The sequence below is a fragment of the Peromyscus eremicus genome, chromosome 16_21 (genome assembly GCF_949786415.1).
Source record: "Peromyscus eremicus chromosome 16_21, PerEre_H2_v1, whole genome shotgun sequence".
Lineage (NCBI taxonomy): Eukaryota > Metazoa > Chordata > Mammalia > Rodentia > Cricetidae > Peromyscus > Peromyscus eremicus.
In genome coordinates, this window is record NC_081432.1 from 22,774,905 (window position 1) to 22,790,834 (window position 15,930).

Genomic DNA, 15,930 nt, shown 5'->3' on the forward strand with positions numbered 1-15,930 from the left:
CGGATATGTCCTCAGGCCAACGTGCCAGGACACGACCTCTTTATCTCTTTCTCACAAGCCACAGCCAAAACGCCATGCCCACTGCGGCCAAGGCTTATGACTTATCCTCAAGACTCCACACAGGGAATGGGCTTTATTTTCTGGGCTGGCAAGGTAGCTCAGAAGGAGAGGCACTTGTGTGGGGGTCTGACCACCTGAGCTCCATCCAGAGCTTTCAAGGTAGAAGGAGAGAACACCTCCTAAGAGTTGTCCTCTGACCACCACCAACCAGCCATGGCATATCTGTGCCTACCTACCACCCACGCCCACGCCCACGCCCACGCCCACGCCCACATACTTAAAAACATTTTGTTTGTTTGTTTGTTTGTTTGAGACAGGGTCTCTCTATGTAGCCCAGGCTGTCCTGGAACTCACTTTATAGACTAGGCTGGCTTCGAACTCACTGAGATCCCTTGCCTGTGCCTCTGTAGTGCAGGGATTAAAAGCCAGCACCCTACTACCCAGCACTTAAAAACACTAAAGTAAAATGACTTCCTGTGGAGATAAGCCTGGGAACACAAGCCACATGTTTAAAAGTCTTATAAATGGTGGACAGTGGGTAAGGTCTAATGATTTCCAAGAATAAGAGGCTGAAGTGATGGCTCAGCTATTAAAAGCATTTGCTGTTCTTACAAAGGACCAAAATTTAATTCCCAGAATCCATTAAGATGGTTTACCTGTAACTCCAGCATCAGGAGGCTCTTCTGCCGCCTCCCCCCACCCCCACAATTCTTTATTTCAAAAAGTTCAAAAAACACTGGCCACAAAACAAAAGGTAAAGTTACCAGATTCCAGAATCCCCCAGAACACACATCGCAGGGGAAAAACACAAAACCAAAACTCTGACAAATACGAGGTTAAGGAAGAAAGAGCTCAATCCCAGGCGGTAGCCCATGCTTTGAACCTCAGCAACCGGGAGGTCAGTTCCAGGCCAGCCAGGGTTACACAGTGTCTCAAAAAACAAAAACCACAACCTCCAAATCAAAAGAAAAGAGACTAAATAAATAAATAAATAAATAATTCTAGTCTCGGCTGGAAAGAGTGCTCAGGTTAAAACCATCTACTGCTCTTCCAGAGGACCCAAGCTAATTAATTCCCAGCACCTACGGCAACTGTTCAACTCCAGTTCCAGGAAGATCCGACACCTGGGGCCTCTGGAGGCCCCTACACTCAGGTGCACACCATTAACATTGTTTTTAAAAACCAGCTGTTTCCCCAACTCTCCAAACACAGCCAAGTGGCCCAAATATTTTCTGCAAAGATGAGAAAACTGAGATGTGAAAATCAAAGCACTTGGCTAACATTTCGTAATCTCTACATCGCTCGGGCGTGGCGGTGTGCTTTTAATCACAACATTTGTGAGGCAGAGATGGGGATAATCTCTGAGTCTGAGGGCAGCCTGGTCTACCCGGAGTTCCAGGCCAGCCAATGTTATTACAGTGAGACCTGTTTCAAAAACAAACACCTTCAAATAAACGACACATCGGATGGTTCAGACGTTCAGTAGAGCAGTTTGGGCTATTTAGTGGCACACCCGTCTCAAAACAAAACAGCAAAGCAGTTGCACCGTGATGCTAATCCCAGAACCAGGGAGGCAGAGCCAGGAGATCTCCGTTCCTCCTGCTGTGTATAGCGAGCTCCTGGACAGCCAGGGCTACATAGAGAGAACCTGTCTCAAAAACAAAACACAAGTCCATTTTTTTCTGGTTCTGGGCAAAACAAAACAACAACAAAACAGAGTCCCCAGTGCTCTGGTCCTCTGTTATGATTTGGATTTCAGCTCTCTAGACTGAATCGCGACTCCGAATCCTACGCACTCTAACACTGCCAGGCTGGATGGTGAGGGGTCGGCACGCATCATTTCCTCCCCTCTCCCCACCCCGGCGGTGAAACCACCTGCCGTTTCATAATCGGCAGGCGTTCTCTTTTTAGAGTGCTCATCACAACCTGTAACCCGCACCGGACCAGCCTAAGGAGGGCGGTGGTGCAGCAGCGGCCGCAGGAGGAGCCGGCAGCCGCGCTCCCCGGCAGTCCCTAGAGCCGGCCCGGCTCCCTCGGCGTCCCCAGCCTGCAGCGGAGCCCCCGCGGGGCGCGCTTCCGGGGCCTGGCACCGCACCGCTCCCCGTCCCCAGCCTCCCGTGCGCCACCCGTGAGACTGTGGGAGCCATCTCTGTCCCCGGACGACGCGGTCCCCGCCCGTCCATTGGCCCCCAGCAGCCAGGCCCCAGGCCGGGCGGGGCGCAGGGATGCCGGCGGGCGCGCGTTGCCATGGCGACCCCGGGAGCCGCCTTGGACCCCCCAGATGATTGCACGGCCCCGGCGGTGGATGGTGACCCCCGCGGCTGCTGTCCTTACCCATGGCGACGGTGCGTGTGGGACACGGGCTCGCGGGGCGGGTCAGCAGCGAGCTCCCCGCAGGCGCGCGGCGGCCACCGCGTCTGACCCGGTTCGGTGCGGCCACAGCGCCCCTGGCGGCGGGAGGACGCCACGGCCGGCCGCGCGATCGGGTCCCCGCCGATCATCCGAGGCTTTCAAGGGACAGCGTGGCGGGGACCTAGGGGGGCTCGGCTCGCAGCACAGCGCCAAAAGTGGATGGAGAAGGGGCCTCAAGCCACCTGCAAACGTTTTGTTCACGCAGGCTGGGCGGGTTTATTGGAACGCGCCGGGCCGCTCCCTTTGATCTTGACAAACCCGGAGTGGGCCGACAAATTTTGGAAAACCTCAGGCCATTAACAGAGACGGGAGCTGGAATCTCAGCATTTGCGAGATGGGAGTTAAAAGGATCGGTCGTTGAAAATCCGGGCTCGGGTACCTAACGGGTTTGAAACCAGCCTAGTCTCAAACACAAGACCGTTTTAAAAAGCAAGAACTCCACTAAAGTCCGGGTGCGGTGGTGCACCCTGCTAATCCCAGCACTCATGCAGGAGGCGGAGGCCGGAGGATTGCTGGAAAGTCAAGGTTACTCTAGACTACATAGCAAGTGCCACCTCATCCAAGGCTACCTAGAAAGACCCGGTCCACATAACAAATATAATATTTTGTAGAAGGGTGTGGTGGACCTGTAAATACCAACTCTTAGGAGGTGGAAGCAAGATAACATGGAGTGTTTGTTGCTAAAATTCCTTTCCTGGGGGAGGCGTAAACAATGTCTACCCAATCCTCCTAAAATCCCAGGACAAACGGAGGTACGATTCCACCGGTGATTAGAACCATTCACCCTGGAGAATCAATGAGCCATGGAAAGACGTGTGGGTGAGCTTGAAACAACTGTAGGGATGATGACCCGACCTCGACCCTCCCCAGTGACTGCACAGATAAGAGTCGCCAGGACAGCCAGGGTTATTCAGAGAAACCCTGTCTAGAAAAACAAACAATCCGCCGGGCGGTGGTGGCGCACGCCTTTAATCCCAGCACTCGGGAGGCAGAGCCAGGCGGATCTCTGTGAGTTCAAGGCCAGCCTGGGCTACCAAGTGAGTTCAGGAAAGGCACAAAGCTACACAGAGAAACCCTGTCTCAAAAAACCAAAAAAAAAAACAAGAAAACAAACAAACAACAAACAATCCATGAAACCCACAGCGGGGAAAGGAAAACTGCTTCCCCAACACATAGTGAGAAAAAGAACATTCCATCCCTTTCCCATAGTGGTAAACAGGTTTTACAGAAGCAAGCCCGCTGTTCATACCCACTCTTCCATTCTTACCTCACCTGCAGGACACTAGGCTCTCCCTGGCATTCCAGAGCAAAAGGCCAACGGCCCTTAAGGCCTTTAATCACGGGGCCTGTGTAAATTATTACTCAGGTCTGAGCACCCTAATGACTGGGAGAGAGTAGCTCATTTCTGGGAAGGCCAATCTGGTTAGGACTGGCTATCACGTCCTCACACTGGGATTGATTAAAGGTGTGTGCCACCACGGCCCGGCCAGGGTTACCTTACTTTAAATTTACTTGAATAAAGTCAGCCCTGTTCTCTAAAATTTCTCAAAATTCCCACTAGAGGGTCTCGAAATGAGGCCCAGGGGTACGTGCTGTGCTGGATTTGACCGGCCACACCGCGACACAAACAAACCCAGGAACGAAAATTGACAGTCCGACCAGCCATGTGTCACTTTGGCTGCTGTCTTGGAATGTGTGAAGTGAGAATTTCCTCGTTGTTTTATTACTGTCTTCTGGCTATCTTGGTCTTATTCTGTACTCGTGTTACTATGGGGACCACCTTTCCTCGTGGTTGGGCTTTATTTACAGTTCGTGACTTGTGAGGACCTTGTTCAAGTCTTTGATCTTTTCCTTACTCACTTAGATTTAATATTCCATAGTGGCCTGGTGTCGGGTACGTGTGTCATTGTCCTCTGGTCTGTCTTTTTAAAAAATGACATTTTATCCGTTTATCTGGGGGGCCCCGGAGGACCGAAGGCAACCTTCAGGAGCTGGCTCTTCTTCTACCATGCACACTCCAGGAATCTTAACTGAGGTTAGCAGGCTTGCCTTTACCCACTGAACCATTGACAGCCCTGGTTTAGCGTTCACTTTTTACGTGTATAGGTGTTTTGTTGGCGTGCACGTCTGTGCATCACATGTGTGTGGTGATACTTTATTTGTGCTGAAATGTGGTATTTTATTTGTATGTTAATAAAGTTTGCCTGGAGATCAGCCACTGCATGGTGGTAAGCTAAGGCTAGTCGTGGCTATTCCCTCTGATCTCTTTGGCTGTTACCTCTGTATTTGGCTCTGTGTTTCTTATTTAATAGGACTGTTTAGAAATTCGTCTACACATGTGTGCCTGGTGCCTGGGTAAGCCAGAAGAGGTCATGGGATCCACCTGTTACATGGCAGGTCACTGTCTAACTCCAGTCTCAGTGGGTCCCATGACCTCTTCTGTGTGCCAGCCCAGCACCAGGCACACATGTGATCCACAAACATATAAGCAAAACACCCGTGCACATAAAAACAATTTTTTAAAAAGCTGAAACTGCCTTATTCGTTTCTCCTTTCTATAAATGAGTAAAAAGGATCTGTAGTCTAAATCCTTCCAGAAAAGCAAGTAAAATTAACTACACATGTATTATGTAGGAGCAGGAGAGCATTTAGGCATGGCAGCACATGGCTGTAATCCCAGCATTTGGGAGGCAAACATTTTTGCCAAGTTTGGGGCCAGCTCGGTCTGCACAGTAAGTTCAGGCCTAGCCATGACCACACATAACGAGATCTTTTCTCAGTAAGTAAATAAATAATACAGAATATACTAGAGCCATAAAGGAGAACCTGGAGGACACATAGGGTCGCTAGAGATTGGGGATATAGCTCAGTTGGTAGTGTTTGTCTAATATGCATGAAACTCAGGGTTCAATCCCCAGCATTGCATAATCTGTGACTGTGTGTAGTGTCTATTTGTAATCCCAGCTCTCAGGTGAAAATAGGTTAAGGGTCAACCTCAGTTTGAGGCTAAACCTTGACTAAAAAAAACAAAAACAAAAAAACAAAAAAAACTCACCGGGCAGTGGTAGCACATGCCTTTAATCCCAGCACTCAGGAGGCACAGCCAGGAGGATCTCTGTGAGTTCGAGGCCAGCCTGGTCTACAGAGCAAGCTCCAGGACAGGCATCAAAGCTACACAGAGAAACCCTGTCTCAAAGAACCAAAAAAAAAAAAAAAAAAGCTCTCAGCAGCCTCTTCTTAGAAACCTGCCGTTAAAGTGAGGGAGAATGGGGAAACACCAGAGGCCAAAACTCTTAACCCGTTCCCAAACCAGGCCAGTTTCATCTGACAATCACCGAAACCATCAATTTGCAAGTGTATTCACGGGTGACAGCCGAAGATGGAGACGGGCGGGCAGGTTTGAAATCCGTGAAGGAAGCTCTGGGGAAAGGCACAGCTGTTTCGGGCTTCCCCACTGAGGGTGGGAGGGAAGAGCAGAGGCACTGGTCTGAGAACAACCCACCCAACCGGACTGGCGTGAGGACCCACTCATCAGCGGTCTGACATGCCAGGCCCAGCCTCACACTTGTGATCCTCCTGCCTCGGCCCTTCTGAGTGATGAGATCAAAACGGGTGACTCTCAGGTCCAGACCGTAACTAGATCAGGCTGTGTGGGCTAAAGTCTCGGGAGGAGCAGCTGCTGTAGATGGCGGCGCGGCCAGAGGTAGGGTCAGGGGAAGCCAGTCAATCCGGAGCTTTTCCCTTGTTTACAAATAGGTCCAGGGATGGGGCTGCTGCAAGGGCATTTCATCTTACTATCCCCCCCCTCCCCCCCCTCCCCCCCCCCCCCCCCCCCCGCTCCAACGTACACTGCACTGTTGGGGTATAGAAGACCTCATGGAGGCTTAACTCCAACCCCAAAGCTCAGAGCCCAGAAACATCTTAACTCCGTCAAATAACTAAGTGACTGAAATTGGGACTGGAGAGGTGGCTCAGTGGTTAAGGGCACCTGCTGCTCTTGCAGAGGACCCGAGTCTGGTTCCCAGCACCAATGTTGGGAGGCTCACAACTGTAGCTAGAGTTTTCCTGCCTGGCCCACAGTCAGGACAAATCTCTCTCACCTGCTAGTCCCACAGCCTCAGACCCAACCAAGTAAACACAGAGACTTATATTGGTTACAAACTATATGGCCATGGCAGGCTTCTTGCTAACTGTTCTTACAGCTTCAATTAATCCATTTCCATTACTCTATACCTTGCCACATGGCTCGTGGCTTACCGGCATCTTCACATGCTGTTTGTCATCGTGGCGGCTGGCAGTGTCTCTCTGACTCAGCCTTCCACTTCCCAGCTATTCTCCTCCTTGTCCCACCTACACTTCCTGCCTAGCCAATGGCCAGTGTTTTATTTATTGACTAATCAGCAACACATGTGACATACAGAACATCCCACAGCACACAACAGCCTGTAATTCCAGCTCCAGGGCTCTGCCACCCTCTTCTGGCTCAGAAGACACCTTTGCACATGTACACACACACACACACACACACACACAAAAAAAAAAAAAAAAAAAAAAAAAAAAAAAAAAACCTTTAAAAATCTTTCTGTTCAGCTCCTCCCAGGAACTGAAATTATCTTAGATCACTCCCGGCTTCCGACTCTCATAATAGCTAAGGATGTTAAGCAATGATAGTTAACTCTTTAACCTGCTGCCATGTCCCCAGCATCATTACGGAGACTCTCCCACTGGAAACCTAAACTTTCTTCCTCACGTAGCTTTGGTCATGGTGCTTTATCTCAGCAGGAGAAAAGTAACTTAAACATGATGAGCAACATTTCACCTATCACTACTGGAAAAAATGCTAGACACCCGAGCTTAATCACCACTCAGGGGCAGAGGGGTAGCTCAGTTGGTGGGATGCAAAGGTACAAAGCCCTGGGCTCAATCTCCACCACTGCACAAACCAGAAATGTTGGCACACGCCAGTATTCCCAGCACTTTAGGAAGTGGAAGCAGGATGATCAGAAGTTCAAGGTCACCTGGGATAGTGAGACCCTATCTATCTATACATTTATTTATACATACATACATACATACACACACACACACACACAGAGAAATCATTTAATGAAGAATGACTCAGTAAAGTCTATCCAGTACAAAACAATTTATTAAATTGTACTTTTAAATAATATAAAAGGTAGAAGCACCAACAATTTAACATATTTAAACTTCCACTAAGTGAGGTAGAAGCTTTTCCCTCCAGGAGAAGGGACCCTTTTGTGAAAATGTCACCTTATATGCAAGTTTATTTTTTGAAACATCAGTACATAGAAGGAAAAACTGAGTAATGCCCCCAAAGAGGCAAACCAAATAAAAATAGGGTGTACCTTGTAAGCTGGCATCAATTCAGAAAACAAAACTCCTTCTCAAAAAAAAATTGTTTTATATCAAATCCTCCTGTAATATTGAAATGCTGTATTCCAAAAGTTAACGAAGGGGACATGAGGAGACAATGATTATGGAGAAGAGGAAGAAAAACTTCCTGGAAGCACACCACTCAGGGATGTAATTCAAAGACTAGGCTTAAAGGGAAACACATTTGACACTGAAAACCAGGACACCCAAAATTCAGAGTAATCACACCCGCTCCCCTTAGCACAGAGCGGCTTCAAGCGACGCAAACAAGCCAGTCCATCCAATCTTTAAATAGAACTTCTCTGATTCTGGAATTAGACCTGAAATTCTATTCCGTTTGTTGAGATCTCAACCTTGGGTTAAAGTTTCAATCCACCTTTAAAGGTGGGAAAATCTCACTTTTCTCGATCATATACAGATACACTTGAAGTACTCACAGATTTAGACTTCTCAGTTTGAGGTACATTGGTACTAATAAGTAAAATTTTACGCGGTGACAGAATTTCATGTTTAACAAGATTACAGTAAGAAATAGAAAAGAAAAACCTGGAACTTTGAAGAGAACACAGTCACTTCACTTTGTACCTTTAGCCTAAAGGCATCCTCACAGTTTAAGCGTGGAGTCCCAGCAAACCTGAGCTGGAGCAGGTGACGCCAAGGCCTACGACGCTGGAGGCAGGGGTGTAGTGTTCAGTCTCTTTGAAGATCACCCAGCACGTGGCAGAGACTCTCATGCCCCCTTGATGGAAGGTCCACGATGTAAGATAAATTAAGGAAGACAGATTCAGTGACAATACACCTGTGGCTGCGGGGCACACAACTGCAGCCTCAGCACTCAGGAGCTCAGGATCGTTGTTCGCTACAGAGGAAGCTGGACCACAACCTGGGGTACACGCGACCCTACAGGGCGGGGCTGAGGGAGGAGAGAGTAATCTGCGTGAAAAGTAGAAAGCCAGCTGGGGAGGCTCATGCCTGAATCCCACCCGTTAGGAGGTGGCAGCCAAAGGATCAGAACTTCAAGGTCACCTTCAATTACTGTCAATTCATGGCCAACCTGGGATACTTGAGACTTTTCCTCATACAATAATCCATTTGTGATGGAACTGGGAGCTGAATGTCCTGAATACCTTTAATCCAGTGGTTCGCAACCTTCCTAACGCTGTGACCCTTTAATACAGTTTGTGGTGACCCCCAACCATGAAACTTTTCATTGCTAGTTCGTAACTATAATTTTGCTACTGTTATGAACTGTAATGTAAATATCTGATATGCATGGTATCTGATATGTGACCCCCATGAAAGGGTCGTCCGACCACACACCGCAAAGGAGCCACGACCCACAGGTTGAGAACCACTGCTTTAATCCCAACACTGGAAAGGCAGAGGCAGGATCTGAGTCCATGGCCAGGGTTTCAGAGAAAGACTGTCTCAAATAAACAAACAAACAAACAAACAAATAGACAGATAAATAAAATAATGGAAAGCCAGGCATTGTGGAGCATGCCTATAACCCACCAAGCAGGAGGTTGAAACAGGAACTTCATCAAGACTCTAGGCCAGTCTTGCCTTTTTTTTTTTCTTTTGAGTCAAGGTCTATGAGCCCTGGCTGTCCTGGAATTCACTATAGGTGGCATCCTTGTCCACGACACCCAGCCCGAGTGATCCAGTTATGGCATAATGCTTTGCCTTGTATCAACAAGAAATACCTGGGGCGACAGAACCAGGAGGGACGGCCCATTTCTGCAGACACTGGTTCCAGGTGGCAGGCTGGCCCTTTCCTCTCCCTCGCTCCCTCCACAGACCATCCCGGTCCATCGTTATGTTACTGGTGGCTGACCGGGACTCCCTATGAGATGCTCCCTTTCCTGAGTCACAACGGTCTCGGAAACACGCCCGTGAAGAACACAAGAGTCTCCACTCGCTCTCTCGAGTCACGCACGGACCGGCAGCAGCAAAGCCGCCAGGCCCCGGAATGAAGAAGGATATCAACTGCTCCGCGTTCAGATGGTCAAAGAGCCTCTCCAAAGGCGGGAAGCGCCGCAGCGAGGACACGCTGCCCAGGAGGATCAGTTTGTGCTTGGCTCTGGTTATCGCCACATTGAGCCGTCGCCAATCCTTCAGCAGCTCGCCAAGCTGGAAGAAAAGAAAATTCCTAATGATTCCAGTCGTGTTCTGTATCTGATCTGTTATAACCAAGGACATGGTTGCCTTGAATGGTTTTAGCATTTTTTTTTAATTGTTGTTCTGGTTTTCCAGACAGGGTCTCTTGTCACCCACCCTGTCTCAAAAAACCAAAAACCAAACAAACAACAAACAAATCCAAGGCTTTTACCCTCTGAGCCACCTGCCTCCCAATCATACACACACCTTGTTTTTAAACCGCTATTTAAAGAGAGAACGAGGGGAGGGAGGCCAGGGGAGGCCGGAGAGACGGCTTAGTGGATTAGGGCACTTGATGCTCTTGCGGAGCAACTGGGGTCAATTCGCAGCACACACATCGTAGCTCACAACCATCCGTAACTGCAGTTCCAGGGGATCTGACGCTGTCTTCTAGCCTCCAGTGGTATCAGGCACACACAACAGTACACAAATATACATATAAATGTCTAAAAAATGTTTTTAAGGGGGCTGGAGAGATGGCTCAGTGGTTAAGAGCACTTGCTGCCATCCAGAGGACCCAGGTTCAATTCCCAGCACCCACATGGCAGCTCACATCTGTCTGTAACTCCAGTTCCAAGGGATCCAACTCCTTCACATAGACGTACAAGCAGGCAAAATACCAATGTACATAAAATAAAAATAAATATTTAAAGAAATGTTTTAAAGAGAAAGAGAGCTGGAGTGTAGCTACCACGGTGAGCTGCTGCCTGCTCTCGGGGCTTTAGGGCTGACGCTGTGAGGCGGGAAGGAGGGAGAGACGGAGGAAGGAAGAGCATGAGTTAGTAGCGAACAGTCAGCTTACAGTTCCATCCTTATTACTCCTGACGAAGGACACCAGGATGAGGCTCTTGTCCCTTCCCTGGTATTTGTCCACTGTGTTAACTTCGACCCTCCCGACAGAAGATCGTGCCAGTAAGTCACTGATGGTCCTTAGCTGCTGCCTGTATGGCGCGATGATGCCGATGTTGGAGGGGCTGCAGCCAGCCTACGTGGGAAACATGCGATTTAAACCAACCATCCCGACTTTGGAGTTCATTAACATTTACTGAGTCTATTGCTAGATATTTACATTTTTTTTTTGCCCCAACTTTTAAAACACTTTAGATTTTCATCTTTTGCACGTGTATGTGGTTTGCATGTGTTTGGGTGCCCGTGTGTGAGGGGACGCCTGTGGATGCGGAGGCCAGAGGGTGGAGTCGGGTATCCTCGCTCTCCATCTTACACAAGGAGGCAGGGTTCTCACTTGAACCCAAGCTCACCAATTTGGGAAGTCAGCTAACCAGACTTCTCCGTCTCTACCTCCTGAGCACTGATATTACAGGAGGCCATCACGCACACCTGACGTTTATGTAGGTGCTGGGGATCTGAACTCAGGTCCTCGCTGGCAAAGCAAAGTGCTTGTATCCACTACGTCCTCTCCCCGGCCCCTCAGTTTTCTGCTCTCCCACTCACAGTCAAGTTTCTAACGACCTACACTCAGGATGCTACACAATGATACTTGATACTGAACAGAAACGTCAATGGCCACCATAGAAAGAATTCATTTCACCGGGCCTGGTGGTGCACACCTTTAATCCCAGCACTTGGGAGGAAGGGGCATGTGGATCTCTGTGAGTTCGAGGCCAGCCTGGATGAGAGTGAATTCCAGGACAGAGTTATGTAAGAGGGCACCAGATCTCATCACAGATGGTTAGGAGCCACCATGTGGTTGCTGGAAACTGAACTCAGGTCCTCTGGAAGAGCAGCTAGTGCTCTTAACCTCTGAACCATCTCTCCAGTCTCTGAATAACAGTTGCTGGTTTTTTTTTTCGTTTTTTTTTTTTTCTCAAGACAGTTTCTCTGTGTAGCTTTGCGCCTTTCCTGGAACTCACTCTGTAGCCCAGGCTGGCCTCGAACTCACAGAGATTGGCCTAGCTCTGCTTTCTGAGTGCTGGGATTAAAGGTTTGCACCACCACCGCCCAGCGAATAACATTTCTTTCTAAGAGCATCAGCCCTTAACCACTGAGACATATCTCCAGCCCCTGACCTTTATCTTTTTTTTTTTTTTGGTTTTTGTTTTTTCGAGACAGGGTTTCTCTGTGTAGCTTTGTGCCTTTCCTGGATCTCGCTCTGTAGACCAGGCTGGCCTCGAATTCACAAAGATCCGCCTGCCTCTGCCTCCTGAGTGCTGGGATTAAAGGCGTGCGCCACCACCGCCCGGCTCCTTTATCTTAACAAACAAGTGTTAACACCAGATCTTATATTTTTTAGAGTCTAACAATATTTAATAAAATAGTCAAAATTCAATTACTCTGTACGAATACTGACTAGCCTTAAAAACTCTACATTACCTTAATAAAAACTGAGGTTAGAAAGACGACGAGTCTGGCTTCTGTGATGTTGCTCACGCCGCCATTCTCAATTTGTTCTGGAGCTGGGACCTAAGCAGAGAAATGGGGTACAGTGATGCAATCTGTCAGGTTTAAGCTGCAAGGACCCGGGGGCTACAAAGACCTGACTACTAGGTTTGAAGATAAACTGAAAACGGTCCTAAATAATACACAGACACACAGAGACAGACGCACGCACGCACGCACGCACGCACGCACGCCCAGGCAGTTTCGGATAAGTACATAAAACCAACTCATAATAAGCTCGCTACAGCTCCGGCTGGCTCTCTCACTTCTCACTGTCGTCTGTTTCGCAGGAATCAAAGGCAGGAAGACAGTAACTGGCAGGAGTCCTCACCATTACATTGGCTCTGGCACAGGTGCTGACAGTGGCATTATCTTGCTGCCTTTTATTCAAATGATACAGCAGAAAAGCTTCCCAGGCTCCCCCAAGCCTGAGAAAATGCTCCAAGGAGCGATGTCTTCTCACATTATCCTCATATAGCCTTCACTGTATATGTGTATGTATGTATGTATCTATCTATCTATCTATATATACACACACACACACACACACACACACACACACACACACACACACACGTGGGGTTGTTTAAGTGTCTCAGGTAAACCAGGCTGGCTTCAAACTACACTGCCCAGGATGATCTTGAACTTCTGATCCTCCTGACTCCACAACCCAAGTGCTGGGATTACAAGTGTGTCGTCACCGGGCTGGCAGGATTTCCTTTTAGAGTGTGCAGTGAGAGATGTATTCAGTGGGAATGCTTGCCTACTATACAGGAAGGCCTGGGTTCAAGCCTGAGCATGAGAAAAAAAATTCTTAGCATTCAAGAGGTGAAGGCAGGAGGATTGTTCCAAGTTTGAGGCCAGTCATGGGCAAAACAGCAAAATACTGTCTTAGAAAGAAAGAAGTGCCGGGCGGTGGTGGCGCACGCCTTTAATCCCAGCACTCGGGAGGCAGAGCCAGGCAGATCTCTGTGAGTTCGAGGCCAGCCTGGGCTACCAAGTGAATTCCAGGAAAGGCGCAAAGCTACACAGAGAAACCCTGTCTCGAAAACACCCCCCCCCCAAAAAAAAGAAAGAAGCTGTGGGGCAGTGGAGGCGCATGCCTTTGATCCCAGCACTTGGAAGGCAGGGGCAACAGATCTCTGAATTACAGGCCGGCCTAGTCTACAGAGCAAATTCCAGGACAGCCTGGGCTACACAGAGAAACCCTGTCTTCAAAAACAAAACAAACAAAAAGTAAAAAAAAGAAGAGAAAGACATTAACTCTGACACGCACCGGCCTGTTGAATAAACACCCTCCTAAGAGTGCTGGAACCAGCAGGTGTGGTGGCGCACACCCTTAGGCCCACACTTGTGAGGTCTGAGGCCATCCAGGGCGAGAGCCTTGTTTAAAAACAAAACAGACAAGAACGATAGATATATGATGCTGTGTTGAGATGTGAAAGTAGGTGAGTATGTGCTAAATTTGTTTTTAAGTAATCAGCTCAAAAAGGTATTGGTAACTGAGAAATTTAAATGTTAGGACAAATGTAAAAAATACTCAAAGTTCTCTTCATTCTGCTTTTACCTTATCTGTGTTAAGAAAACAAACAGGATTGTCCGGCTCAAACGCTCCCGCCAGCCAGGGGTTATCAGAATCATGGGCGTAAAGCTCCAGGTTCAGCTTGACGTCCTTGAAGTTGGGCAGGGCTATCACCGCGTTGGCCACTTTGTCTGAACCACACTCCAGCTTCCCCTCGTACGTGAGCTTATTGCTTAAGGACATGATCTTGCTGGAAGAATTGCAGAACACAAGCTCAGTGTGGATGGCGACGGAAATGGGCACGCGGGGCACGCGGGGCACACGGGGCGTGCGGGGCCGCGGTACACACACACACACACACACACACCTGTTCATCCTGTACTGCACCGTCAACTGCACGACAGCCGCCTTGTTCCGCTCCAGCCTCTTGAAGAGGCTCTCGCTCATGCCCAGATCCCTGCCAACAGACCACATTCGGGCTCGTGAACACACCGAAGAACTCAACCAGTTCTTTCACTTGACCTACGAGTGTGCGTGTGCGTGTGTGCTTTGCACCCCCAAGGAGGTGTTCCTGTGGAGGTTGGGGGGATTTCCTTTGGTGGCTCTCTCCTCCCGCCTTTACTGAGTGAGGCTCCAGGGATCCAGCTCGGCTCCTAGGCTTGTCAAAGGGCTTTTCCCACTGAGTCGGTTCACTGGTTCCCAAAAGTTCCAGCTTGAAACTAACACTTGCTTTTTTATTTTAAGACAGGGGTCAAGGGTCCCGGGTGGGCCCCAAAACTTGAGAGGGAGCAGAGGATCACCCTGAATTTCTAACCCTCCTGCCTCTGTCTCCCTAGTGCTAGAAGCACAGTGTGTACCACGCCTGGTTTATGCAGGGCTGGGGGTGCAGCCCAAGGCTTCCTGCACGGCCGCAAACACTTGGAGAACGGAGCCGCATCCCCAGCTCCTACAGCCAAAAACTTCAATGCTGAGCGGGGACAAAGGTCTGCCGTCTCAACACGATAGAAGCCTGAGGTGGGAGCCTGAGGCAGAAAGATCCTTCAAGGCTGGACAATACGGCAAAATCCAATCTATTAAAAATAAAACTGAAGCCTGTGTGAGGGCGCACATCTTTAGTCCCAGCACTCGGGAGGCAGAGGCAGGCAGATCTCTGAGTTTGAGGCCAGCCTGGTCTACAGAGTGAGTTCTAGGCCAGTCAGGGATACACAGTGAGACCCTGACTCAAAAACAAAATAAAGGGCTGGAGAGATGGCTCAGAGGTTAAGAGCACTTCCTGAGGTCCTGAGTTCAATTCCCAGCAACCACATGGTGGCTCACAACCATCTGTAATGAGATCTGGCGCCCTCTTCTGTATACATAATAAATAAATAAAATAAAATAAAAGAACAGCAAAATGAAATGTCTACTGCCCCTATTGTTGTCAACTAAACACACTGGGAAGAGGGAACTTGGATGGAAAAATTGTCTCTATCAAATTGACATGCAGGAATGTCTGTGGGGCATTTTCATGATTGCTGGCTGTGGTAGGAGCAGGACTCAGCCCACTGTACCATCACTGGGGTGGGGGTGGGGGTGGGGGACCTGGGCTGCATAAGAAAGACAGCTGAATGGGAGCCTGGGAACAAGCCAGTAAGCAGTGCTCCGCGACGGTCTCTGCTTCAGTTCCTGACTTGACTTCCCTCAAGGACGGACTGTAATCTGTAAGCCAGATCTTTCCTCCCCCAAGACGGTGTTGATCGGTGTTTGACACAGTAACAGGAAGCAAACAAGAGCACCTACCCACCTTGCTTCGCGGTTTAGAACCAAGGGAGGAAGCTGCTGATGGTCTCCCACCAACACAAATCTCCGAGAGAAAAAAAGGGGGCCCAGGCAAACGGGCTGACCGATTTGAGAGGCTTCGTCCACAATACAAAAATCGAAGGTTTTCCGCGAAAATATTGGATGGCTTATGCCCATACAGGTTGTTGCAACTATCAGCTAAA

General features: G+C 49.0%; 2 protein-coding genes across 3 annotated transcripts in view; both read right to left on the reverse strand.

The window, feature by feature from the left end:
* Rufy2 (RUN and FYVE domain containing 2) overlaps positions 1–2,480 on the reverse strand; it is a 33,382-nt gene extending 30,902 nt beyond the window's left edge. For both annotated transcript variants that reach the window (XM_059282056.1, XM_059282058.1), the window contains exon 1: positions 2,395–2,480. In XM_059282056.1, the coding sequence (XP_059138039.1) occupies positions 2,395–2,398 (4 nt within the window). In that variant the 5' untranslated portion in view covers positions 2,399–2,480. The remainder of the gene's footprint in view (positions 1–2,394) is intronic.
* Positions 2,481–7,626: 5,146 nt separating this feature from the next.
* Positions 7,627–15,930, reverse strand: part of Dna2 (DNA replication helicase/nuclease 2) — a 30,808-nt gene continuing 22,504 nt past the window's right edge. The window contains exons 15-21 of the mRNA XM_059282307.1: positions 15,732–15,925; positions 14,316–14,405; positions 13,994–14,198; positions 12,361–12,450; positions 10,832–11,014; positions 9,856–10,002; positions 7,627–8,628 (exon numbers count right to left, since the gene is read on the reverse strand). Of these exons, the coding sequence (XP_059138290.1) occupies positions 8,560–8,628; positions 9,856–10,002; positions 10,832–11,014; positions 12,361–12,450; positions 13,994–14,198; positions 14,316–14,405; positions 15,732–15,925 (978 nt within the window). The 3' untranslated portion in view covers positions 7,627–8,559. The remainder of the gene's footprint in view (positions 8,629–9,855; positions 10,003–10,831; positions 11,015–12,360; positions 12,451–13,993; positions 14,199–14,315; positions 14,406–15,731; positions 15,926–15,930) is intronic.